Source organism: Stegostoma tigrinum, chromosome 19 (assembly GCF_030684315.1).
Source record: "Stegostoma tigrinum isolate sSteTig4 chromosome 19, sSteTig4.hap1, whole genome shotgun sequence".
NCBI classification, from domain to species: domain Eukaryota; kingdom Metazoa; phylum Chordata; class Chondrichthyes; order Orectolobiformes; family Stegostomatidae; genus Stegostoma; species Stegostoma tigrinum.
In genome coordinates this window covers 33,034,114-33,061,577 of record NC_081372.1, presented here as the reverse complement: position 1 = coordinate 33,061,577, position 27,464 = coordinate 33,034,114, and the positions used below count along the sequence as shown (strand labels likewise).

General features: G+C 39.7%; 1 protein-coding gene across 3 annotated transcripts in view; it reads right to left on the bottom strand.

Annotated features, from left to right (window-relative positions):
- Positions 1-27,464, bottom strand: part of prex1 (phosphatidylinositol-3,4,5-trisphosphate-dependent Rac exchange factor 1) — a 288,042-nt gene that overhangs the window by 42,055 nt on the left and 218,523 nt on the right. For 2 of the 3 annotated variants that reach the window (XM_059652808.1, XM_048549909.2), the window contains 8 exons: positions 27,017-27,165; positions 25,039-25,124; positions 14,892-15,028; positions 12,806-12,868; positions 10,794-10,977; positions 8,646-8,812; positions 6,596-6,757; positions 4,739-4,949 (listed from right to left, as the gene is read on the bottom strand). In XM_059652808.1, coding sequence (XP_059508791.1) covers positions 4,739-4,949; positions 6,596-6,757; positions 8,646-8,812; positions 10,794-10,977; positions 12,806-12,868; positions 14,892-15,028; positions 25,039-25,124; positions 27,017-27,165 — 1,159 coding nt within the window. The remainder of the gene's footprint in view (positions 1-4,738; positions 4,950-6,595; positions 6,758-8,645; positions 8,813-10,793; positions 10,978-12,805; positions 12,869-14,891; positions 15,029-25,038; positions 25,125-27,016; positions 27,166-27,464) is intronic. The other variant, XM_048549911.2, reaches the window with a different exon arrangement.

The window sequence follows — 27,464 nt, the reverse complement described above, 5'->3', positions numbered from 1 at the left end:
GTAGGAAATGGGGGTGCGGCTTGAGGCGGGAGGATGGGATAGGTGGGAGGAAGAACTGGTTAGGGAGGCAGGGACGAGCTGGGCTGGTTTTGGGATACAGTTGGGGGAGGGGAGATTTTGAAGCTTGTGAAATCCACATTGATACCATTGGGCTGCAGGGTTCCCAAGCGGAATATCAGTTGCTGTTCCTGCAACCTTCAGGTGGCATCATTATGGCACTGCAGGAGGCCCAGGATGGACATGGAGGGGGGAGTTGAAATGGTTCGCGACTGGGAGGTACGGTTGCTTATTGCAAACCAAGTGTAGATGTTCTGCAAAGCGGTCCCCAAGCTTCCGCTTGGTTTCCCCAATGTAGAGATAGCCATGAAAGGTACAGCAGATGCAGTATACCACATTGGCGGATGTGCAGGTGAACATCTGCTTGATGTGGCAAGTCATCTAGGGGCCAAGAAGGGGGTTGAGAGAGGAGGTGTGGGGTCAAATGTAGCACTTCTGGCGGTTGCAGGGGAAAGTGCCCGGTGTGGTGGGGTTGGAGCGGAGTGTAGAGCAGACAAGGGGGTCACAGAGAGAGTGGTCTGTCCAAAAGGCAGACAAGGGTGGGGATCGAAAAATTTCTTCAGTGGTGGGAGTCGGTGGGCTTGAAATAGATATTGGTTTCTAGGTGGTTGCCTCAGATAGAGGCAGAGAGGTCCTGGAAGGTGAGGGATGTGTTGGATATGGTCCAGGTGAATTTGAGGTTGGGGTGGAAGGTGTTGGTGAAGTGGATGAACTGTTTCAGGTCCTCGTGGGAGCGTGAGGCGGCGCCGATACAGCCATCAAAGTAACGGAGGAAGAGGTGGGGTTTAGGGCCAGTATAGGTGCGGAAGAGGGACTGTTCCATGTAACCTACAAAGAGGCAAGCATAGCTCAGGCCCATTCAGGTACCCATGGCCACCCCCTTTGTCTGTAGGAAGTGGGAGGAATCGAAAGAGAAGTTGTTGAGGGTGAGGACGAGTTCCGCAGGCGGATGAGGGTGTTGGTGGAGGGGAACTGGTCGGGCCTGCGGGACAAGAAGAAGCGGAGAGCCTTGAGGCCACCTGCATGGGGAATGCAGGTGTGTAGGGACTGGACGTCCATGGTGAAAATGACGTGTTGGGGAGTGGGGAATTGAATGTTCTGGAGGAGGTGGAGGGTGTGGGTGGTGTCAGGGACGTAAGTAGGAAGTTCCTGGACCAAGGGGGAGAAAATGGAATCCAGATAGTTGGAGATGAGTTCGGTGGGGCAGGAGCAGGCAGAGACAATGGGTCGACCAGGGCAGGCGTGTTTGTGGATTTTGGGAAGGAGGTGGAAGCGGGCGGTCCGGGGTTGGGGAACAGTGAGGTTGGAGTTGTGGGTGGGAGGTCACCTGAGGTGATGAGGTTGTGGATGGTTTGGGAGTTGATGGTTTGGTGCTCAGGGTGAGGGTTATGATCCAGGGGGCGGTAGGAGGTGGTGTCAGAGAGTTGGCGTCTGGCTTCGGCGATGTAGAGGTCACTGCGCCATACTACAACTGCGCCTCCCTTGTCTGTGGGTTTGATGGTGAGGTTAGGATTGGAGCAGAAGGAGCAGAGGGCTGCATGTTCTGCAGGTGAGAGGCTGGAGTGGGTGAAAGGGGTGGAGAGGTTGAGGCGATTGATATCTCGACGGCAATTGGAGATAAAGAGGTCGAGGTAGGGTAGGAGGCCTGGGGTGGTGTACAGGAGGAGGACTTGTGTTGGAGGTGGGTGAAGGGGTCAGTGGAGGGAGGGTTAGGCTCCTAGTTAGAGAAGTAAGCGCGGAGGCAGCTGAAAAACTGCTCAATGTTCAAATGTGACTGGTATTCGTTGATGTGTGGGTGGAGGGGGACAAAAGTGAGCCCCTTTCTGAGGACTGACCGTTTGTCCTCAGTAAGCGGGAGGTCTGGGGGGATGGTGAAAATTCAGCAGTGCTCAGTGTGGCTGTCTTCTCTGGGGTTGTTGGCTGTGGAGGCTGTGGACAGAGCGATGTTGGCATCAGCAGTGGGCTGGGGTTGCGTCGGCAGTGGGCGGAGTTGCGTCGTCAGCAGTGGGCAATGCGGCGTCAGCGGTGGACGGAACGTGGTGGGCGGCAGCAGCAGTGGAGACGGTGATGGTCGTGGTGTTCGTTGTAGAAGAGGAGGCAGTGGCTACAGCAGCGGTAGTGTTTGCGATCCCGGAAGTGGTGTACCCGGCAGTGGCAGATGTGACGTCATTGGTGGGTACTCCGGCAGTGGCCTCATGGCCAATGGCGGCAGGAACATTATGGGGGAGGTGCAGGGTCAGGCTGGGGATTTGGGAGGTGGAGGAATCCTGTTTAAGGTGGCAGGGGCCAGTGAGTTTGTTGTACTTACGGTTTTTGGTGTCCAGTAAAGCTGAGTAGAACTGTGCGTTTAGTCTGTGGATCCTACAGAGGATAAAAAACAGGAGAGGTCCTTTGCAGGTCTGGGAGAGGGAGGCTCTGAGCTGGGGTAGGCTGGATTGCAGTACCTGGAGATGCCAGCGCATTGCTGCAAGTGTGTGTTTCAGGACTTGCAGGGAGAATCACTTCATAAGGGTCTCGATGTTCTGGATGTAGTGATGGTCACAGTTACGGCCAAATTGGGAAGGCTTAAATGTGGACTATAGTCCATTGGGGATGATCTAGTTCCATAGGCAGGTGCTGAGGAAGGTTATCTCCCTTATCTCCCTTAATCATTGTGTCCCTACTTTTGAATTCAACACCTCTGCTAATGAAGGACAGCATTCCATATGCCTTCTTTACAACATTATCTACCTGTACTGTTAACTTTAGGGATCTATGCACCTGCATGCGAAGATCCCTCACTTCATATATACCGTCCTGATTATTGTGTATTCCTTTTTACTGTTTGACTTCATAAACTGCACTGCCATCACTTACCAAGAGTTGAACTCCACCTGCCACTTTCCTATCCACTCGACCAATACATCAGTATCATTTCAGAGCTTATAGCTATCCTCTACACTATCCACCAATCCACTTACATCATTTTGCAGCTTACAGTTCCCCTCTACACTCTCCACTTCATGGTCAATTCTTGTGTTTGAAAATTTCCCAACTGTGTCCCTATATTCTAGTCCAAATCATTAATGTATAATATAAACAGCAAGGGTCCCAACACCAAGTCCTACGAAACACCACTGGAAACAGCTTTCAACTCGCAAGGGCAGCCATGGACCAATACCTATTGTTTCCTGTAACTAGGCTAACTTTGGATCCAATTTGACATATTACCCTACATCCCTTGGTTTTACATTTTTGACCAGTGTGCTATGTGGGTTCTTATCAAATACCTTATGAAAATTCATGTAGAAACATCCACCGCACTACCCTTATCAATCTTCCTTATCAATTTCTCAAGGAGTGCAGTAAAATTTGTAAAGCATAACCCGAACTTAAAGCCATGCTGACCATACTGATTGGTCAATGTCATTTTAAGTTACAGTTTGTCTGATCTCAGGATTGGTTCCAACTATTTGCCCACAAGTGAAATAAGGCCAACTGGCCTATAATTGTTTAATATTGTCCTATGTACCTTTCTTAAATAAAGGGACCATATTTGCATTCCTCCAGCATCTCGCTTGGGTCTAGTGAGGTTTGAAGAATAATCCTCAAAGTATCTGCTACTTCTCCCTGACCGCCTTGAACATCCTAAGGAACAATCCATCCAGCCCTGGTGACTTCTGCCATCACCCACTATTATTCGTTCCCTGCTACCTTAGTCCACATCCGATCCCAGTAATTGTTTTAAACCTGTAACATCGCTAACTTAATTCAGTTCTGTTGAAAGGTCATCAACATAGAATCTTCACTGTTTTTTTTCTCCAAATGTTATTTGGCCTATTCAGTATTTTCACCATATTTTGTTCACAACACCATAATTAAACACCTAAAATTAGGACCATTTGGCACAAAGCAGACCAGACAAGATCTGATACAATTTGAATGAGGAACATGGACTTGGAGCATTTTTATCACATTTTGACAATATAGGCCATTTCAAAGTGCTAAATGAAAAGGTAAAAGTGAGTTGGGGCAACAGCAGAAACAGGAAGAATAAAACAGGCTTAAATTGACAGCACAAGTGTATAACAGCTCCAGGACAATAAAGGCATCTTGATCTACCATGTATAGCTAAATAACGATGACATTCTAATGTTAAGGATAACTAGGCACAGCTGGACAAAAGAAGAGATAGTTGTGGACAAGTTTGTAAGCCAAATGATGCATCCTTCCAGAGGCTCAATGCAAAAATAGTTGGGTGCTACTCAGCATTACAAACCCAAGAGGACCCATACTTAATCTCTATTTGTTTTAAATATTAACAATGAAAACAGTATGCATTCTATAATTTGCTCATCAACTGACCACCAGAGAAACTAGAAATCATCTTTTTTGCGATCATTATCTAGTGATGCCTGCTGGAAAAGCATCAAGTGGAGTGATTATATCAGAAGAGAATGAGATCACGCATTCTGTAATCAGTAATTAACTTGCTGCCATTTACAATCTTGATTTGCCAAAGCGAAAAACAAACTTAGAGTGGTACTAGAGGACTGTCAACATTATGGAACTCTAACACAGATCACTTTTTTGTCACATGTAATGAAGTTGGTCAATGAGGTGTAATTCAATTCATTCAACAGGAATTCATGTAATCATAAACTAAATAAACTAAAATTTTCGGATAATAATTTTCTATTACCTTGATCTTGTTCCAGGCCAAGGAAAGAATTTTTTCGACCAAAGCGTATGCTGAATGATCTTCCCAGAGAGGTAGTACTTTTTGGGCAGGATACTTCAATTACATTAATATGACAGTTGCTTGGACAGAAGTCAGTGCAGTCTAATGGGTGTAACTTGGTTGAAGCTTGCTTGAAGGAGGGCCATGCTTTATTTTTCAACTCCTGGGCAAACTAAAGACAACCACAAAGAACAGGATTTAATAAAAGAAAGCATTGTGAACGTTATCTACTTGATTCCATAGCTTCCAAAATTTAAACAGAAGATAAACCATGTACTCATCTTGAAGATGCCAGGCAGTATATACAGACAGCACTTTGATGATAAAGAACTTAATTCCCTTCAGTTCAGAATTGAGTTTGTTTATGCACTTGACTAGTTTGGTTGTTTTCAGGAATTAACTATTCAGCCACAGTGTCTGTGCTAGTTCTTTCAAAGATCTATGCACTAAGGTCAATTCCTGTGTCATTGTCAAAGTCATTTTTTTCCCCTAAATATTTTTCAACATTAACTTTAAAAGAAAACATGAATCTGCTTCTACTGTTATACCTGATAAAAGGGGCTATTTTTGAGTAAACCTTCCATAAAATGAAAGCATGGAAAATCATATTTTTGGTACTAAATGGACAGAGCAGCATGTAGTTTATTTTAATTGGGGACAGAGATTCCATTGTTCTTGTGCAACAGTAAATTTTAAAAATTTATAAGGATTTCCCCAGCTAATTTCAAAAAATGTTTTTACTATGGCACTATAGTTGATAACCAAAAGGCTTTTCTTATTCCAAGATGGCAGCAGAATAGAGCTCCTGTGCCAGAGCTTGTCCACTCCTTCTTAATTTCTCACTTTTTTCTACTTTTAGTTCTTTTTCTCTATTCATCTTCTGAAGGGAACTCAGTCGTGGCGCCAGAGGCAGCGACAGGGGCAGCTGGGGGCCCAGAGCAGGGATTTTGGTGGTCAGGCACAAGGCAGTTGATGTGCCTGGGTAGAACTTTGATGGTCAGTGGCATCACAGAAGTGGGTCAAGGCCCAGACTGGCACCTGAGTGGCTGGTGAGTGTGAATGGTGGTCTGTGGCAAGATGGCAGCGTTGAGGCATGATGATCGAGAAGTCGAGCCCAGCACTGGGGAACAGATCGAGCCCTCATGAGGAAATCCCAGTGTGAAGTAACTGCAGGACCATGGCTAAAGAAAGACTGCAATTGGGAACTTTTAAACTTTATTTCCTATTTTCTATTTTATACTAACAAGAACTATAATGTTGAACTTTTAACTTATGCCTTTATTTTTCTACTTTTTACCTTGTGTACCTAGGTCCCTTATACCTAAAACAGTGCAATGAATGATAACTGTAAACTTTTCACTGTGCTTCTGTATCCCAGTGCTTGAGAACACATGACAATAAAGCCTAATTCTAATTCTTATCTGAACATATTGCAACATTTTCTCTCACTCTTAGAATGTGATCCCCCAATATTGGTGAAAATCTTGCAGCCTCACGTAATGAAAACAGACTTTGCATTACAATAAATGGGCGGCCTTTTAGTGTTCAGAGTGAATGAGAAGTTTGCTTGGCTGTAAATCAACACGTTCAGCTCGAGGCATCAATATGATAAAGAAGTTAAATAACACATCTCCAACCAAAGCCAAAAACAACTTTAGGAAAACTGAAGCAAAATCAGAACAAATACAACAAGTTGTTTAACTACACTGAACAATGATAAGAATGTACGATTGCAGAATCCATAGAATCTGATACTTATACTAATCAGATGTTACTGGTCATATTCTATAATTTAGCAAACAACTTTGTTATATCTACCTTCAAATAGTTGGAAATTCTCTGGCCAATGGTATCAAGCTTGGTCTCACACAGCTGGCTGAATTCCAATTGAGGCTTAAAGATGAGAGAATTCCTAGAAGATATCAGTCCTCTGCAGTTCTTTACAAACTGACGGTCATCTGCTGCTAAAGCTTCCAAAATCTTAAAAAAAGTAACGTCAGTTAAGAATGTATTTCAAACAATGAAATAATGTTCTTTAATATGTTTTCATTATAAACATGACACAGAATAGAGTTCTTCTTTACCAATAAACAAATGGGATTTGATTATTTATCAATCAAAACCACTTCATCAGCAGGAATATAATTTTAGCTGGCAAAACTTGAAAGCAATAGAATATATGCAATTGCAACAAATACAAAACAATCTGGCAAGATCATCAAACTCATCCATTTCCTCACAGAATGAAACCACATGCTAATTGCTAAGTGATACTAAATTCCAGGAGGGTTGCCAATGTTTGTTGGACGTGTTCCGGGAGTTTTGATAACAACCTGGTGTCTGAAATGTTACTGTAATTATCTTGTAAAGGTTCGACTTGTGCAATGGAGTGTCTTTGCTCATGGCTTTGCATCAGCAGCTGCTGTGCAAGAACTTGAGAGAAGTACGATCAAAAGTGGGAAAGGGAGTTGCAGAATATTGGTGGGGGTGGGGGAGCCAGGGATTATGGTGGAGAAATCAGAGTAGGGAAGATCTTTGATTCAAACAATAACAAAGAGTAACTCAATGAAATGTCATCGATAATTGAGGAACAACACTGCTACCATTCGGACTCCCTTCATGACAGAAACAAAATAACTTACCAACACTGAAGAGAGACTGGAGTGATTAGGGTTATATTCAGTGGAGTTAAGAATGAGGGGTACAGTTTCTTGAAACCTATAAAATTCTGACAGAACTAGATAGGGTAAACACAGGAAGGATGTTCCAAGATTATTGGAGGATCCAGAACCAGGGGTCACAATTTAAGGATGTGGGATAGGAACTTAGGACTGAGATGTGAAGAAATTTCTTCACCTAGAAAGCAGTGAGCCTGGGAAATTCTCTGCCACAGAAAGGAGTTGATGTCAAAACAGTAAAGGTTTTCAAGAAGGAATTTGTTGTAGTTCTTAGGGCTTACGGGATCAAAGGCTATGGGGAGAAAGCAGGAATAAGTTTCTGAATTGGATGATCAGCCATAATCATGTTGAATATTGGAGGAGATTCAGTGGGCTGAATGGTTGATATCTGCTCCTATTTTCTACGTAATCGCATGCCTAATAATGTTCACCTTGTAACCACACCAGAATGCCTTACGCAGCAAATAAGTTTTTGGCCATTTTCACAGAGCATATTGAAACCAAGCCTGAAAGGGTTTGGAAATGTAGATGCTATGCTATGCTAATCTGGAGGCAAAGTAAAGTCTTTATAAAATGATTTAACTTGGGGCTCCACAATTTTCTATCCTGTCTATTCCTTCCAGAAACCACTTCCTCAGCCAAAAAGATAGCTATTTCATCTCCACTCGGTCTTTCATCAGCATGGATTAACTCTTGCTGATGACAAATGTTGACTTTAAATTTGAAGGAATTTAAAAGAAATCATACTAATTGACTCAGTAAAAAGATTTAGTGGGCAATAATTGACTTAGTAAAATACTAATCGACTTAGTAAAATGTACTACAATTTTAGATAGGACCACTTCTTTTAATATTGCTCATTGGTTTCATAATGTTTTAAAATACGATTTCATAATTCCAAGATAGCCTTCAGAAGGCAGGAATAGTTGGTATTCAATCTAATGCAGTTAAATGGAACAGCCCTGTGTTAAGAGTTCAGTGATGGTCACTGAAATTTGTAGACCTACTTTGACTTATTAGACTACAGTCTGTCATCTGAAAGTGAGGCTTTGAAGTTTAAGCCATTTCTTAGCCCTTTATCTTTATTATGCAACCCATAGTTGCAATTTATGTGATCTTTTTTGATAACGGAAATAAAATTTCTCACAACATGCATGAGAATTCATACTTTAAATATAATTAACCTGTACCTTTGCAGTTAAATTGAAGCATCCCTTAGGCTCCATCATTTTTTCCTTGACATGACATTTTATGCCGACTGTACTGACATACTCATAGACAACACCATGCTCTAAATACACATTGTCGACAGTCATGTTGACATGAGAGGTCGCCCCATCAATGATCGGTGGCAGGCCTGCAAGGATTGATAAAGGATTAACTCTGATGCATTAAAACAAGCTCAATTGTTCACTTGAGAGATTTACAAACTGCAATCAGACTTTGACCTTTCTTGGAAGTAAGCCTCCTTACCTCACCAGAAGCCTGTTCAAGCTTAGGGAGGTAAGTTAAATTTACAGAATTAACCAAAGGAAATTGCCCTCATTTTGGAAGCCAGCTATCATGGATTGATATTTTTTAATACAAACCTACACAGCACTCTATTGCTACAGAGTTGAAAGGATCCAAGAACCAAGATGCCTAATCTGAACCAATCGATGAATTTATCTGGAGCAATGCCTTTCAGGCATTTGCCTAAACAAGAAAAGACCAGATGTAAAAAATAATTAACTGCTTGTCATTCTTGGGATCAATGTTCCCTCTAAAGATGTGGATAAGATATTTAAAAAAAACAAGCCACTCACAACTTAGCCGGTTTGTCTGGAGAAATTTCTAACAGTGTAATTTGTAAAATGTAAATTGCCCATTCCGAAAAAATAGTGCTTTGAGGAGTTTGTGTGACCTAGCTCACAGAAAACGGAAAGAAAACATTGCTTGGGGCATCCTAAAAATGCAACAAAGCATAGAACAAATTCTTCACTTTCGATCATTCCATCTTCACTCACGTCCTCTTATAAAGAAATTCCTCATTTTCACAATGAAAAATCGTTTGAATTCACGAAAATTTCAGAGAAAATCAAGAATGGCATTAATTGAAGTTAAAAATTGCATGAGATTTTAATTACACAAAGTGACTTTTGATGGAAATCAGGATATGTAGAAAATGATTGCAATTTACATTTTCACATGCATGGACGTAAAACTAACAGCTGTCATTGCAATAAAGACAGCAAGTGCCAACAAAGTACAGCAAGTCCAGCAACTTCTGTGAAGCAAAAAAAGAGTCAATGTTTCAAGTCAAATATGACTCTTGCTTAGAAAATACCTGCTCGGTTTTTCTAGTATTCTGTTTTTATTTCAGATGTCCAGCGACTACAACACTCTGCTTTTATTTGAGTTGAAATTGCACGTTGAGTAAATGATTATACTCCCTAGAGCACAATTCAAGGGCTCCAATAGATGGCCTTATATCAAGTCAACAAATTTTATAAACATTTTTCACTCCATATCAGGAGAGAGATCACCAGCTTTTCTCTCTATCCTCACCATTCTCTAGTGACAAAATAGAATGTCCAGGGAATTGCATTAACAGTAAAAGTATCAAATATCAAACCAAGGCTTGAAAGTGACAAGTGTCTGAGTCACCTGCAAGCTCACTGTGAAACTGCATACAGTATTGAAACTGGCAGTCAGCCAAACCTGCTGAAAAGGAGTCTTCCCTCCACAGCCAATTTTACAGTTTACACCAATTGCAGCTCGCTGTGAGAGACAACATTGCTCATAAGCATTGCATGACCATGTTCCCACAGAAAAGAAATGCAGCTTACAAGTGAAAACAGAAGTGGTTTACCATCTTCCTTTCCACAGCAGCTGTAAAAGCTGACAGGACATAAAAGCCATTACCAAGGTACTTGATCTGTTCAAATTTCATGGATCAGTGCACAGTAAGTTTACATTTCCTAGATACTGGTCCGAAAATATCAATGTATGGCAGCTGAACTTTGATCTGATAATGCACACAAGTTTCATGCACAAATCTCCATATGCCATGATCATATCTACATGGAACTCTTAATTGTTTGAAGCCAGTCACTTAAATAGAGAAAAAAAAACTTCATCTTACTAGTTTTATTCTTCACAATCAGATGCTACTTGGGTTAAAGCAGTTTGAACAGAAATTAATTGGAGTCAACCAGATTGATTGTTCAATGTAACTAAATTTTAAACTTTGTGCACTTAATATCTCAAAAATAAATCAACATCGAACACATGCAAGCTTTCTGTTTAAAAATATGGTTTAAGCAAACAAGTTCCATTTGTAATTAATTACAACATACCTGCCTCCTGTTTGCTCTCAGTGATATGACCACATGGTTTTGTTTGATTGGCTGGAACATCTAACAATTTATCATTCATTGATAGATCGGAAATACTGTAGAAACTATCTGTGTTGACTTTTGTTTGTGTTGTCTCATCAACATCTTCAACAGTCCTATATATCCACTGACTGGAGCATGTATTCTTGAGAAATGAGAGAGCGAGAAGTATTAGGACTTTTTGTGCTATTCATTAGAGTTAGAGGTTTTAAATTTGTACAAGCCCAAGTAAGTTTTAAAAGAAGAAACATAGTATTTTGTTTTATTTTACTGGGTAACGCTCTTGGTATTTGCTAGAGTTGAATCTTTTGACACAACTGATTGAGAAACCAGAATTGAGGGTTATTTAATTGTTTTCAGTCAAACCAGAGTTCCCAACAAGAGAAATAAGATAAGACAAAATATTAAAATTACCAGGGTTTTAAAATACCAGATTTGTTTTGAGGGGGGTGGCGGGTGGGAAAGGGAAGAGATGAAAATATTATTTATTTGGCCCAACAAATATTGGCATCATTTTTGTAGCAACCCATCAGAACTGCAAGTATGAATATTAATGCATCACCCTGATTACAACCACCATGTGGAATTATAATATTTTCTGACACAAACCGTCGTAACAAAGATTGCTGGATGAACCTAGATTGAATAGGTCTCTATAAACATGTCATATGACATTTCAAGTCCAGAGCTTGAGCATAAAAATCAAGCCGACATTCCAATGCCATACTGAGGGAGAACTACAGCACCATCCAATGTGTCATCTTTAGGTGAGGCATTAAAACAAAGTCCTATCTGCATTCACCTGAGCAAATAGGCAAAGGATCGCATGACATTATTTTGAAAAGGAGCAGTGGAAGTTCCTCCTGGTGTCATGGCCAATATTTATGTATCAATCGACAGGACACAAAACTAGTCATACACAGTTTTGTACAGTTGCAGCATGACATCACGGCTCTGGAACTCAATCCCTCTAACAATAAAACCTAACACACCGTAAGCCTTCCTAACAACACTATCAACCTGGGTGGCAACTTTCAGGGACCTATGTACATGGAGACCAAGATCCCTCTGCACATCCACACTACCAAGAATCTTTCCATTGACCCAGTATTTTACCTTCCTATTATTCTTCCCAAAGTGAGTCACCTCACAATTATCCACACTGAACTCTATTTTCCACCTTTCAGCCCAATTCTGCAGTTTATCCAAGTCTCCCTGCAACCTGCAACATTCTTCCACACTGTCCACCACTCCACCGACTTTAGTGTCATCTGCAAACTTACAAACCCATCTACCTATGCGTCCAAGTCATTTATAAAAATGACAAACAGCAGTGGTCCCAAAACAGATCCTTGAGGCACACCACTAGTAACCGGACTCCCGGCTGAATATTTTCCATCAACCACCACTTGTTGCCTTCTTACAGAAAGTCAGTTTCTAATCCAAAGTGCTAAATCTCCCTCAATCCTATGCCTTCGTATTTTGTCCAGTAGCCTATCATGTGGAACCTTATCAAAGGATTTACTGAAGTCCACGTACACCACGTCAACTGCCCTACCCTCATCCACATGCTTGGTCACCTTCTCAAAAAACTCATTGAGCTTTGTGAGACATGACCTGCCCTTGACGAATCCACGTTGACTATCTCCAATCAAATTGTTGCTTGCTAGATGATTATAAATCCTGTCTCTTATAATCCTTTCCAAAATTTTTCCTACAACAGACACAAGGCTCACTGGTCTATAATTACTTGGGTCATCTCTACTGCCCTTCTTGAACAAGGGCACAACATTTGCAATCCTCCAGTCCTCTAGTACTAAACCTGTAGACAATGAGGACTCAAAGATCAAGGCCAAAGGCTCCGCCACCTCTTCCCTAGCTTCCCAGAGAATCCTTGGAAAAGTCCCATCCAGCCCAGGGGATTTATCTACCTTCACACCTTCTAGAATTGATAACAGCTCCTCCTTACTAACCTCAATCGTTTCAATTCTAGTAGCCCGTAACTCAGTCTTCTCTTCTACAATATTCTCCTCTTCCTGAGTGAAAACAGATGAAAAATATTTGTTTAGCACCTCACCAATCTCCACAGGATCCACACACAACTTCTCACTCTCTTTGACTGGCCTTATTCCTACCCTAGTCATCCTCTTGTTCCTCACATACCTATAGAAAGCTTTAGGGTTCTCCTTTATTCTGCCTGCTAATGTCTGCTCATGTCCCCCTCCTTTATTCTGCCTGCTAATGTCTGCTCATGTCCCCTCCTTGCTCTTCTTAACTCACTCTTTAAATCCTTCCTAGCTAATCTGTAGCTCTCCATCGCCTCATCTGAACCATCTTGTCTCATCATCACATGAGCCTCTCTCTTTCGCTTAACAAGAGATACACCTTCTTTAGTAAACCACGGTTCCCCTACCTTATCACTTCCTCCCTGCCTGACAGGGACATACCTATCAAGGACATGCAATATCTGTTCCTTAAACCAGCTCCACATTTCGATTGTCCCCATCCCCTGCATTTTGCTACCCCATTCTATGCCTCATCTCATTATAATTGCCCTTCCCCCATCTATAACTCGTGCCCTGTGGCATAATCCCTTTCCATTGCTAAACTAAATGTAACCGAATTATGGTCACTCTCTCCAAAGTGCTCACCTACCACTAAATCCACTACCACTAGGGTGGCACGGTGTCTCAGTGGTTAGCACTGCAGCCTCACAGCACTAGAGACCCGGGTTCAATTCCACCCTTGGCCGACTGTCTGTGCAGAATTTGCACATTCTCCCCGTGTCTGTGTGGGTTTTCTCCGGGTGCTGTGGTTTCCTCCCACAGTCCAAAGATGTGCAGGCTAGGTGGATTGGCCGTGCTAAAATTGTCCATAGTGTTCAGGGGTGTGTGGGTTATAGGGGGATGGGTCTGGGTGGGATGCTGCAAGGGGCAGTGTGGACTTGTTGGGCTGAAGGGCCTGTTTCCACACTGTAGGGAATCTAATCTAATTACCATATTGATTTTGTGGGAATTTGATAAGCACAGGTTGCTTGCCATGCTTCTCATGTTACAATGGTGACTACATTTCAAAATAATTTTATTGATTTGTGGTAATTTCATCAGATAATTTCATTTTTACACACATTCTTTATGTTTTACCAATTCAAGACATTACTTAATTTTTCCAGGCAGACTGACATATCCATTCATACACGCATGCTCTTCCAAACAAAGACATGCTATTTCTCACAACTGGAAGCGCAATAGGACATTGTCTTTCAATTACATTTATGTACAATTGTGTATAAATAACGAAGTATAATATACTTTGCAATAACACGGCGTGAAGCTGGATGAACACAGCAGGCCAAGCAGCATCAGAGGAGCAGGAAAGCTTGACATTTCGGAACGGGACCCTTCTTCCAGCATCGGCAGTTCCTACTATCTCTGTCATAATATACTTTGTGATTCTTTTGCAATCTCACATTTATACAAATTCATGCACGTAATAGTAGAAAGTACGAACGACTAAATGCAGAATAATGGTGACACTTTACATAAGTACCATTTCATTTGAATCAATTCACCTTGTCACTTCTCACAGCTCCTTAGCTATCCCAGAACCCAAATGATTCCCTACTTGGCAAGACAAACAAAATGAACCCTTTCCAATCCTTAGCTACTTGTGCATCTTCAGTTAGTCGAAGATGTTATAAACATTGTTCAGCAATTTGAGTGGTTTGTGTGTACTGTCTCATTTCTGACATCTGCAATGTCACCTAGCCTTTGGTAAACACCAGAACTACTGCAGCTCAGTTGGATTGCTTGACAGTTTCACTTTCTTACTATGAAGCAGTGCTACTGCAATTCACTTAACACCATGAATGGCCAAGGTCCCACAATTCCATGCCAAATAGCACTGTAAAGGCAACAACACCAGGAAGACTTATGATTTAAGAAGGTAATCCTCCATCATATTATTTTATTTGTTTAAGATGATACAGTGATGAGACCAAGAATTAACATCCAGTTAGAGTAAAATCCCACAAGTGTGTGTGATTAAATTGTGACTTACCAGAAAATGGTGTGGATTATTTCTGCATGCACTGAAGTGCTCAAGTACTTCAGTATAGTTTTCTTTGCTAACATTGTTCCCGTTTACTTTTAGAATACACTGGCCAGGAAGAAGTCCCGCTGCTGCAGCCCCAGACCCTGGATGATAATCAGAATTTTAGCATATTCTTACAATCTATAAATAGACCACAAAATTAAAACTGCAGAACCCTACAACAGATGTTGAAAAGCACTGCATTGATAGGCTTATGCTGAATTACAGCTCGTAGCATTTGCCCAGGGCAGTCAACTATCAAACTGGAATGGAAAATCCTCACAATGAGGATATGGTGGCACAGTGGTAACTATGCACAAGTATTCCTGACCCATGTGCTAATGCTCAGAGAACACAGTTTCAAACCATGCCACAGCAAAATCTGAAACTATAAGCTACAGTTAGCAATGGTGACCATGAAATCATTATTAATTGTTGTAAAAACCCATCTGGTTTACTAATGTCCTGTCAGGAAGGAAGGCTGCAATCAATCTTGTCTGGCATACTCATCGCTTCAGACCCACAGCACTGTGGTTGACTCTTAATTGCCCTCTGCAATGAGCTTGGGAGCCAGTCACTCAGGAAAATTAGGGATGGGTAACAAATAAGAGGCTTACCAGCAAGGCCCAAATCCCATAGAAGAATAAAGAAAAGCATTTAAAAAAAACTGAGACGAAACAAATATTGAAATGAAAGATCTCCCATTTTCAGACTACCTTTCCAACATAATATCCATTAAAGTTTCCCATAGATAAATACATCGAATGCATTGTATAAGCATCACTATCTGTCCAGAATATTCCCCACTAACAACTGGAAATTTTCTGTAGAACAGAATATCAAGGACATCTTGCATTATTTCACAGTTATCACTTAAAAGGCCCATTTCAAAATATAAACAAAAGCTGCTATGTTTAATAGAAGCTGAAATGAACAACAATTAAAAGATTTTGGTCAACAAATGAATGAATGGAAGCTGATAAATCTCTTCCTTGTGTCACCCTGTGCATTGAGAAATCCACATTCTGGCCTGGTCATTCTTCTCACACTCTTCCCAATATTTCTCATGCGAGCACTCACACACACACTAGGTGGATTAAGAGGATGAAGTCAAAATACATTCACACAGTAACAACAAACAACACTTTAAGATTAGATCCAGTGGGCACAATTTTTCACTTCCTCAATTTTTTTGGCCTTCTTGACATTCATGCATAAAGATGCAGTGTTTAAACTCTGAGTGTGAGAAGAAAGTAAAGAGAGAAAAGAAAGGGGAGAAGAATAAAACAGACTGATAACTCAATACTTTTTCACAAGATGGGACATCACGAATGAACTCCCTGGGAGCTTGTGTGAAATCTTGATAAGTCAAAGCTAAATTGTCTACTCTGTACACTATCCATGTGCCATGTAATAATCCAGAACACGGTTGTTTTTCAGGGAGAGGGCATCTGCTTTGAAAGTGACTGCTTTACGCTAGAAAACCCCCTCATCCAGAGCTAATCATAAACAATAACTCATTAAAAGCTTTAGTCAAAGAATTGTGTTGAAGTACACAATCTTCTGTCACTCCTCGCACCCACTGCTTACAGGTTTCGCATTTTTTGGCAAAAAGTAATTTGAAGCATATGGCTTTCAGTCAATGGTTCTGGGAATCCCAGTATTCAGACATAAATAGCTTTTACCATAACCATTACACAATGCTTTTTCCTACCCAGTATTCTGCAATGTCCTGTTGTAATCTATTGCACAAAGATTTAGTCTACAAATGATTCTCTTTGGTTAAATTGGATCATAGGATCAGGATTAGCTCCTAACATTTTCAGAAACTGCTCACAGTAAATAAGCAACAGAAAATTGACAGTTTGAGAATTATGGATTTAATTGTACTTAGAACTCTACTAGTACAATTTGTTGCAATATACAAACCTCAGCAAGTTTCTCGAGTGTTCAGTTTCTTTTTAAGTAGTCAGTGACAAGTATAGATAACTAGTTTGAGAAGCTTTCTTTTTCAGGTTAAGTTGCTGATGGCAAGTGAAATTATTTCACAGTTCAAAAATATAGGAAGGAAATATGGGTGGAGTATTTCTGAGATTAAAGGATGAAATCAAGACAGTAATGACAAGTTATGCTAGCTCTGAGGAGCAAATTGTGGAATTAGATTTAATGTTGATAAGGAGAAGCAAGGGAAAGAAGTCACTCATAAGAACTATTTACACCACTCTATAGCAGTAGCTACATGCAGGGCAGAAAACACAAAGAAATAATGGGGACTTATAAGGAAAGTTCTGAAGTTCTGGGCGATTTCAATTTTCATATACATTGGACACAACAAATGGGGCAAAGATAGTGCTCATGTAAAGTTCCTAGAATGTATTCGCGATGCAGATTTCAAACAAAACTTTGGTGGAAGCAACTGGAGAGTAGGCTATTTTAAACTTTATAAGGTGTAATGAGACAAGATTAATTAACAATCTCAACGTACAAAGATTCTGCAGGCAAGGATAATTATGATACAATTTCACAGTTTGAGGGCGAGAAGTTTGTGACTGAAACTAATGCCTTAAACTTCATCTACAAAGTTACGAAGACAGATTTGGTTCAATTAGACTAGGAAAATAGTGGAAAGGTAAGACAGTGGAGACGCATTAGAAGACATTTAAGGAGCATTCATAATCATCAACAAAGCTGAATTCCATTGAAAAGAAAGACTTGATACAGATGAATGGTATGAAATTGAAAAAGTAAAGGCATACAATGTATGAAGTATGTATGTAGTTGGTCAGATTAGTGCACTGTTATAAATCAATGAAGGATGGCTAAAAAATGAAGTGGGAGAAATTAGTACCTAAAACTACCAAAAAATTAAGTGGGCAGCAAGAGGTCCTATGAGCACATAAAAAGGACAGAATAGTCGAAGTAAATATTAGTCCCCTAGAGGCTGAGACTGGGGAATTATTAATGGATCACATAGAAAAACATAGATTTAGACAAAATATATGTGTCGTCGTTGCAGACAACGCTCAAAGCATTCCAAGAATGGTAGAAAATCAAGGAGAAAAACAGGAGGGAAAAATTTAAAGTAATACTATCATTGGAGAGGAAATAGTAGGTACACTTTTATAACCAAAGACTAATAAGTCCTTGAACCAGATGGCTTACAGTTTGAGAAAGAAGTGACTGCAGTGGTTGTAAGTTCGCTAGATTCCAAAAATGTTCCAGTAATTGCTAAACAGCAAAAGCAATGCCCCTACTCAAGAGACAAAAGAGATAAAATACAAAACTGTGGGCAAATAGCCAAACATCAGTCTTTGGAATACACTGGAACCCAGGACTAATGTGGTTGTGGCAGGACACTTAGAAAAACATTAAATTATTTTGACCGTCTGCTTGCAAGAATGTGTTTGACAAGTTTAGTCATACTTCTTTGAGGATATAACAAGTAGGATGGATAAAAGGGAACTGGTACGTATTTGAATTTCCATTACTTATTTAGAACATCGAACAGTACAGCACAGGAACAGGCTGTTCAGTCCAAGGTGTTGTGTCGAACATGATGCCAAATGAAACTAAACCCTTCTGCCTGCCCTTAGTCCATATCCCTCCAGTCCTTGCATATTGATGTGCTTATCTAAAGGTCCCTTAAATACCCTCACTGTATCTGCCTCTGCCACCACCTCTGGCAGTGCATTCCAGACTCCTACCACTTTATGCAAAAAATTTGTCCCTCACTTCTCCAATGAATTTTCCGCCCTCATGCATGCTGCCGAGTATGAGATATTTTAACTCTGGGAAAAAGAATTCTGATTGTCAACCCTATCTATGCATCTCAATTTTATATACTTCTGTAAAGTCTCCCCTCAGCCTCTACTGCTCAAGAGGAAACAAGCCGATTATATCTGATAATATTAAGTTAACAACATAAAATAAGAGCTCAAGGTGTTGCGGCTGATATGTCCACAAGGACAGAGAATTGGCTAACTAATAGGAAACAAAGAAATGGAAGAATTGGTCACTTTCAGTTGGCAAACAGTAACCAGTGGAGTACCACAAGGATTGGTTTTTGGGCTTCACCTATTTATAATGTACATTAATGACTTGGAAGATGTACAGAGTGCATTGTAACAAAATTTGTTGATGCTACAAATATGATTCAAAGACATATAGATAGGTTAAGTGAATGGTCAAAAAATTTGGCATATGGTGCATCAAGTGGGAAATTGTAAGTTTGTCCACTTTCATAGGAAGACTATAAAAGCAGAATGTTTAAATAGTGAGATATGATAGAATAATACTTGATGCCTACTCACGCTCACATTGCTCATGTAAGGTTTCTATTAAGAAACTGAATAACTCATTCATTGACCTGAACTGCCAATTTACATTTTTACAGGGCTCATTAGAACTGGAGATCTTCAATGGTTTATGTCATAGTAGTGGGTAAGGTAAGAAGACCGATGTGAACACAGCAGAAGCAGGGTCCATAAATCCTTGAAGGCAGGGAGAACCTTGATAATTCGAGATGTTAAATAAATTCCAGATGGAAGAAATACTGACACTAAAAGTGAAACCGTAAATGATGCAGAATTGAATTGGAAGACCATATTATATAGGAACAGAATTAAGCCATTTGGTCCACTAATCTTCTCTGACTTTCAGTTATGTCTGATATGTTTCTCAGCCCCATTCTCCTGCCTTCTCCCATGACTCTTGATCCCCTTACAAATCAAAGTCCTAATTATCTGTAATGTTAATCATGTTAACTTTGTTTTCTTGTTTTTTCTAACTTATATTATGAATCACTGTAAGATAACGTAACATTTTTTTATTTCTCTAAGACTTGTACCTAGGAACTTCGTACCTACAACAGTGCTATGAGGGACAACATTGTAAATTTTTCACCATACTCTTATACTTTTTACTTGACAATAAACCTAATTCTAATTCCACCTCGGTCTTAAAGCCACTCATAGGCTTGGCCTCCACAACCTTCTGATGCAATGAGTTCTACAGATTCATCATCCCCTGGCTAAAGAACTCCTTCCTCATCTCACTTCTAAAGGATTGTCCCGTTCCTCTGAGGCCATGCCTTTGTGTCCCAGTCTCTCCTACGAGCGCAAACATCTTCTCCACTTCCACCGTATCTACACCTCTCGGTATTCTGCAAATTTCAGCGAGATCCCTTCTTATCCTTCTAAATTCCATTGAGTACAGAACTAGAGTCCTCAACCACTCCTCATATGACAAGCCCTTCATTCCCAGGATTATTCTTGTAAGTCTCCTTGGGACACCATCTAAGACCAGAACATTATTCCTTTGATAAGAGGCCAAAAATTTCTCAATATTCATAATGCAATCTGACCAGACTCTTATGCAGCCATAGTATCATACAGCATGAAGCCAGACCCTTCAGTCCAATCAGCATATGCCAAATACGTTCCCAAACCAAACTAGTCCCATTTGTCTGCATTTGGCCCATATCCTTCCAAACCTTTCCTATTCATGCATTTTACCAAATGTCTTTTAAATGTTCTAAGTGTACCTATATCCACCGCGTTCTCAGGAAATTGACTCCACATATAAATCAATCTCTGTGTAAAAAAAGTTGCCTCCATCTCCTATTTAAATCTTTCTCCTCTCACTTTAAAAATATGTTCCTTAGTTTTGAGCTCTCCCACTCGAGGGAAAACACCCTTGTACTTCACCTTATCCGTACCCCTCATGTTTTTATAAACCTCTATAACATCACCTCTCAACCTCCTACACTGCAGGGGAAAAAGGTCCCAGCCTAACCAGCCTAACTCAAAATCTCCATTCCTGGCAACATGCTGGCAAATCTCTTCTGAACTCTCTTCAAGTTAATATCCTTCCTATAGCAGATCAACAATATTCCAGAAGAGGCCTCGCCAACATCCTGTACAACCTCAATATGGTGTCTCAATTTCTATCCACAAAGATCTGAGCAATGAAAGCAAGAATGCTAAATGCCTTCTTAACCACCTTGTCTACACGTGTCGCAAATTTCAAAGAATTATGTATCTGAATCCTGAGGTGTCTCTGTTCTACAATACCACCCAAGGCCCTACCATTAATTGTATATTTCCTGCCCTTGTTTGTTTTACAAAATGCATTATTTTGTATTTCTCCAAATTAAACTCCATCTGCCCCTCCTCAGCACATTGACCCAACTGATCAAGATCTCTTTGGAATATTAGCAACTGTCTTCACTGTCCACTGTATCACCAAATTTAGTGCCATCCACAAACTTCCAAAACATGCCTCTTAAATTGTCATCCAAATTGTTTATATAAATGACAAACAAAAGTGGACCCAGTACTGATCCCAGTGGAACACTGCTGGTCACAGGCCTCCAGTCTGAAAAACAACCTCAGCAGTACATCTCTGTTTTTTACGTTCTAGCTGTCTGATAATGAATGCTAGCATTGCATTTGCTTTCTTAACTGCTAAGTGAACCTCAATTTTAAGCATAAGACAATCCTGAACTAGGACCTCTAAGGCCCTACTGAAGGAATGAAGAAGGCACACAATAGAACAAATAAGAATTGGAAAACTCTTGGCTAGAATTGCCATTGAGGGTAAGAATCTTAATGTAGAATCTCTGGAATACAGAAAACATCCAGAGTTTGATGAGGACAGGGATGATAAGGAGTTATGCAGGTGAGAATGGGAGTTACAGCATTGGATAGATGCAACAGTGGAACAGTAAAGACGTAAATTCATGCTATTGCATTGGAAATGGTGGATTTGACCAACCACTGGCTTGTTCAGTGAGGAAGGAATTTGCAATATACTTGGTAATTGCTATTCTGTGTGCTTTTGTATTGGAAATTCATTTTATCTGCCACTTCTTCTACAAGGAAATAATTACATCTTCACACCAAGTTTTGCAGAATAACCAACAATTGCATTTATATATTCCTATTAACACAGAAGAATCCTAAAGGCTTTAAACAAAGACGGAATGAGAAATAAGTAGACTTTATGCCAAGTTAGATATTAAGAGGACTCAAACCCCATTCACTCCTGCCTTTCATGAAACCATCTGCACACTTTTAGCCCTTTTAATATAACCTAACATTCACTATTCAATTATTTCCAATAATGACAGAATGGAACACCTCTGGGTTCTTTTCTAATAATCCAAATAAAGTAAACAAATGAAAATCAGGCAGAAATTTTCAGCTATACATGGTATTCTGCAGATGGTAATGTCAAATCCTGTCCATTGGAAATGAATAATTTGAAGAGATTTACATCTACACCGTAATTGAATTGACAAGTACTATTACTAGATTGCAAAGACTAGATGCTAGTAAATATGAGAAGACTTAATACTGTCAAATTTCATGCTTTAATCACAGTTTACACTGAGATGTTTACCTGAGCTAGACTGCATTAATCAACTTAAAGCTATGTTTTGAACAAAATTTTAGAGAGTTTCCGATGCCATCTATTCATTACAATGCTATAGTGGCAGCAAAATAGAATGATTTTTCAAACTAAATATTTAAATGTTTTGGTGATCAGAAAATTTTTAACTTAGAAATTGAAATAGATAATAAACCAAATTTGGCAGTGACAAAAGTGGTCATTAACCTTATTTATCATGTTTAACAAATTACATGCAGCTTCACTCTTTTGATTTGAACACCAGATATTGTTACCCTACTAATACATACCAAGTCGTTAATACACTTGAATAAAGCAGATTCTTGACTGTATACTTAGTACAAAGTTGAGATCCTATCCATCATTAATCAAGGACATCAAAAATGTGTTCAAACAAGAAAAAAATATTAAAAGCTTCTCACTTGTAGCACCCAATATTTCTGCTACTTATAAAACATATTGCATTTTCCCAAAAATGGAGTCTTCACACCTCCTCCTCACCTACATACAATTATGCAATTTATCTGCAAGTTCAAACTTCTTTATTGATCAAAGGAAGTTAAATTGCAGGTCATCATCCAAATGTTTGAAGGTTAAGGCTCACATAATTGTAGAACTATAAAAGCTGTATTTTGAGCTTTCTGTCGAAGCGCTGGACGAACACATTTTTGGTAATACTAGAAAGCTAATGAAAAAAATGTTGTAAATCATGTTGAAACTTGCATTTAGTGTGGATTGTGAGAAAAAAATGACATAATGCGTTGTACTATGTTATAGTTGAGCTCAGGAATTTGTCAAGTGCATAAACGTACCATGACAGAAAAGACAGAAAGAGAGGGAGAAAATAAATCTATACAGGAGGCAAGGTGAATGAATAATCTGTTTCTACAAATTTCTTGTCTGTTAACTGAAGGTGAGCCAGATAGACCTTGTGTGGAATTTGCCTTGCCAATTCAACATGGTGAGATTGATTCCATATTCTTGGAAGGGAGAGGGGGAGAGGAGAAAAAAAAAATCATCTCATAAAAGTGCAATGTTACGACCTGTAACTGCAAGCCAAATGCAATCCCTTCAAAATCAAGAAACTTTGCAGAATGCCAGCTAAGCACAATTCCAGGTTTCTGGGGTCTTATTAAAACTCCCGTGTTCTAATGGGGGAGAATGAATGGCACTAAGACAGCACATTGGCTGAGAGAAGGTGGGAGGACTTGGGTTCTACCTCTACGAGTTCTCAGCATAAGAAGTAAAGCTCGAATGAAAGTGAGAATCAAAAGAAAAAAGGGAAATAAAAACCAAGCGTTTCACAGTATTTTGACCCTCCACCTCCATCAGTCCCAAATATGTACACACAGCCTGTGCAAATATTGCTGTATCCCCATGCAGAATTGCACCCACTTGGTCAGAAGCTGTGCACCATACGTGTAACAGGAAAAAAAAATCAATGCTTTCACTTCACAGCTACAAAAAAGAACATAATTTCTAAATGTTATCTAAAAAAACAATAAGAGCAATTGATTGATCTCTCCAACTGGCATCCAATTTAAGATCCATTTGGCACTGTTGTACGTATGTATCCTGTAAATATCTTGGGGCAGATTTTATAGCACCAGTAGTAGCAAATGTTCAGCACTCATCACAATTGGGCGTAGGTGAGGCCTGCAAATTTCAAAAGTGCACACATGTACGTGCTTTTCTTTGACACACCTACTTTAGGTCCTGAGTTTCTGCTGTGGATCTTCATGTGACTGACTAGGCCGAGTAACCCACATTTGAGCACATAGGGAAGGACATCCCATGAGATAATGAGGTTCAAAGTGTAGAATTTGCTCTTTATTCCTACTGCCATCACTTTTCTTCATCATTTAAGCATTTGGACCCCAAGCTCAATTGACAACTTGTTGTCATTCTTATCTCGTGGCTCCCAATCATTACTGTCAATGCTGCCATGCTTTAAAGTGATACTTAATACTATTATCACAATTTCTTTGTCCTCCTATTTGTACTTGATTTCGCAGGATTTTTGGCTGAATGCTTTTAGAACTGGCTTCAAGAAAGATACTAACATTTGTTTGACGACTGTTTGAATCAGGGGAATATAGTGGAGGCACTGTTAGTGGAATTTCTCCATCATTCTTATGTATCGTTGTTACACAATTCAGAGCTCACAGCAGTCCAGAGTGAAGTGACAACATCTGCTCTGTATATTCCCTTTATAAATTATCACGTTTTCAAACTAATAAATTATTTTGCTCTAAAATAAGTTGACATTTTAATTTTTTAAGAATTATTATTTTCCAATGCAATTTTAAAATATAATTATCCATTAAAAAAATGATTTTGCAATACCTTTTTACTGTGATAGTCTTCTTTTAATTCACATTTTCCAAGCTATGGCTATAGGCCATGCCCACAACTACCTGCCTTTTTTGCCTACACTATCCTGTGCAACTGAGCATTATTGCAAAAAGTGCAATTGTCCTTCCATGAGCCAAATGCTAATCACTGCGATGGCGGTAGGTCCTTGCACCAATTGTATTCAATGTCAAAAGCAACTACCAAGTTTTTAGGGGCCATTTTTTCTGTTAAAATCACATAATATATAATAATCACCTCTGAATTTTCATAACAATTGATTGTGCATCCAAGGCAATGTTAGCTAAGATCTGTAAAATCCAATGCTAATTTCCTGACTTGCATGTCTTACCTTTTAGAACTGCATGAACAAAAGGTGGGGCAGCTCCACGTATCTGAAAGCTCAGTCCTTCCAAGGAGTCAGGAACTTTGATTATCCTGCATCAACATGCAATATAAATGTTGAGTAACTACAATTAGCAAGTTGATCTTAACTTTGTATTTATTGGTGTAATCTCACACTTCAAGTGCAACAACTTAAATCAGTCTTGTTAGCAAGAGGTCTTTCAATGCATAATCACAAAGCAGGACCATAAGTGGGACTCTTGCTGTCATCATTTATCTTAGAGCAAAATCACAAATGAACACGATGCAGTTTTAGCCCAAGTATTCTAGCATCTTTACTCAAATTATTTTAAGAGGAAAACCAGGTGGATTTCTTAATAAGCATGTGGTCTAAACTTTCCATTTTTGAGACATACACGACATTCTTCTACATTCATCTTTGCTTAGTTCCACCCTTAATTTGCTAACTTAGATACGTTAACTCCTAACTGCTTTTGGACATCATTCATCTATTGTATCTTCTCCCAATGACCAGACAACTATTTTCAACCTGGGATCCCTGGTCTCAAGGACTTCAGTGAGATAATCAGATGTTACTGGATGTTCCAATGATAATTTCTATTCTCTGTTTAAATTGGTCTAGAATAGGGAGACAATAGTAAGACAATACTTCAATACAATATTTGTTGTTCTTGTCCTTAGAGATGGAAGGGAACTCGGATTTGGAAAGTGCTGTCGAATACATCTTGACAAGTTGCTTCTTTACATTTTGTAGATGAGACACAATGCTGTGACTGTGCTTTAGTGACAGACGCTGGGATTTCAAGTGGGCTGCATCTTAACGGATTGTGGCTAGTTACTTGAGCATTGTTGAAACTGCCTTCTGCCATGTAGTGGAGAGAAATGTATCATACTCCTCACTGTGCCTTATTGAGGGCTTTGAGGAGGCAAGAGGTGGGTTGCTTGCTCCAGCTCTGGTAGTCTTAGTTTTATTTTGGCTGGTCCAGTTCAATACTGGTGACCCTGATACGATCATACAAACAAGGAGTGACTGTAGACCACTTGGTTCTTTCAGCCTGCTCCATCATTCAATAAGATCATAGCTGATCCGATCTTTACCTTTGCTATACATCCCAGGATATTCCCAATAACTTTTCATCCATTTGGAATCAAGAATCTATCTACCTCTTCCTAAAAAAAATTAAATATTCTGTATTGACTGTCTTTTGAGGAAGGGAATTCAAAAAACTCACAACCCTCAGGGATTTTTTTTCCCCTTATCTTTGTCTTGAATGGGAATCTTTTTATTTTTAAACTATGACCCTTAGTTCTAGATTCTCCCATAGCAGCAAAGCTCCCTTTTCACATCCATCTAAGTCAAGTGTTTTCAAGATTTTTGCTGTTTATAGATATGGCTGAGAAAAAAGAAGGTAAAAATTACTGAAATTTGAGTAGCTGCTAAAAAGTACAGTAAGTTTCAATACTGTCATTTGAACTTTGAGACCTGACTTGGATTCAGAACCCATTTGAAGGGATGAAGCTTTTCTTTACAAAGGTTTGAAGTGAAACTGATGTAAAATTAGCATTAAGATAATGGTGTTAGATGTAGGAAGTGGAAAAAAAAGGTAGACCAGCACAATTGAGAATGCTGTGCAGCACGATTGTTGCGCTTGCCTAAATTTGTTTATTTTTAACATAAGGTATGATTAATCAAAAAGTTGCAAAATATAACAGTGAATGTAGAAATATTCCAATATCCAACACAAAACCCAAAATAAACAAGCTTGAGACTGACGCAAATCGAGTGAGGAAGCTTTTGAAATGCAATTGGTTGCAATGATCTCATCTGCCAGATAGTGCTTTCAAATGGCAAGCAGTTTACGGAAATTGGTATGCTCTGATTACATAACTAACGTGAAGTACAAATAGCAGGCACATTGAAATCCTGCATAAATTTCTTCTGTTGGTCACATGAGATGACTCACTCTTTGGGTTTTGTTGCAATCAGCATCCTCAGTGGCCTCCGACTGCAGTGCAGCTGATTTAAAATTGTCTCCACTTCCAAAATTGGTCTCAGAAAAACCAAATCTTCATTGATGGAGTAAATCTTCCTCCCAACCTGAAGGCCTGCTACCTGCAGAACAAATGAAAGATAAGAGTTTTTGCAAAGGCATGATTATGATCACACAAAGTAAAGGAGACTGAGGGGTGTCATAGAGAGATCAAGAACTTGGGGAATTTGATTTAAGGCGAGCAGCAGGAAGTCTAGAATGGACTTGAGGAGTATGTTTTCACCCAGAAGGTGGTGGGAATCTGGGACCCATTGTCTATAAGGGTGGTAGAGACAGAAACTCTCATAACATTTAACAAGTATTTAGGTGTACACTTGCAATGCCACAGCATACAAGACTATCCACCAAGTGGTGAAAAATG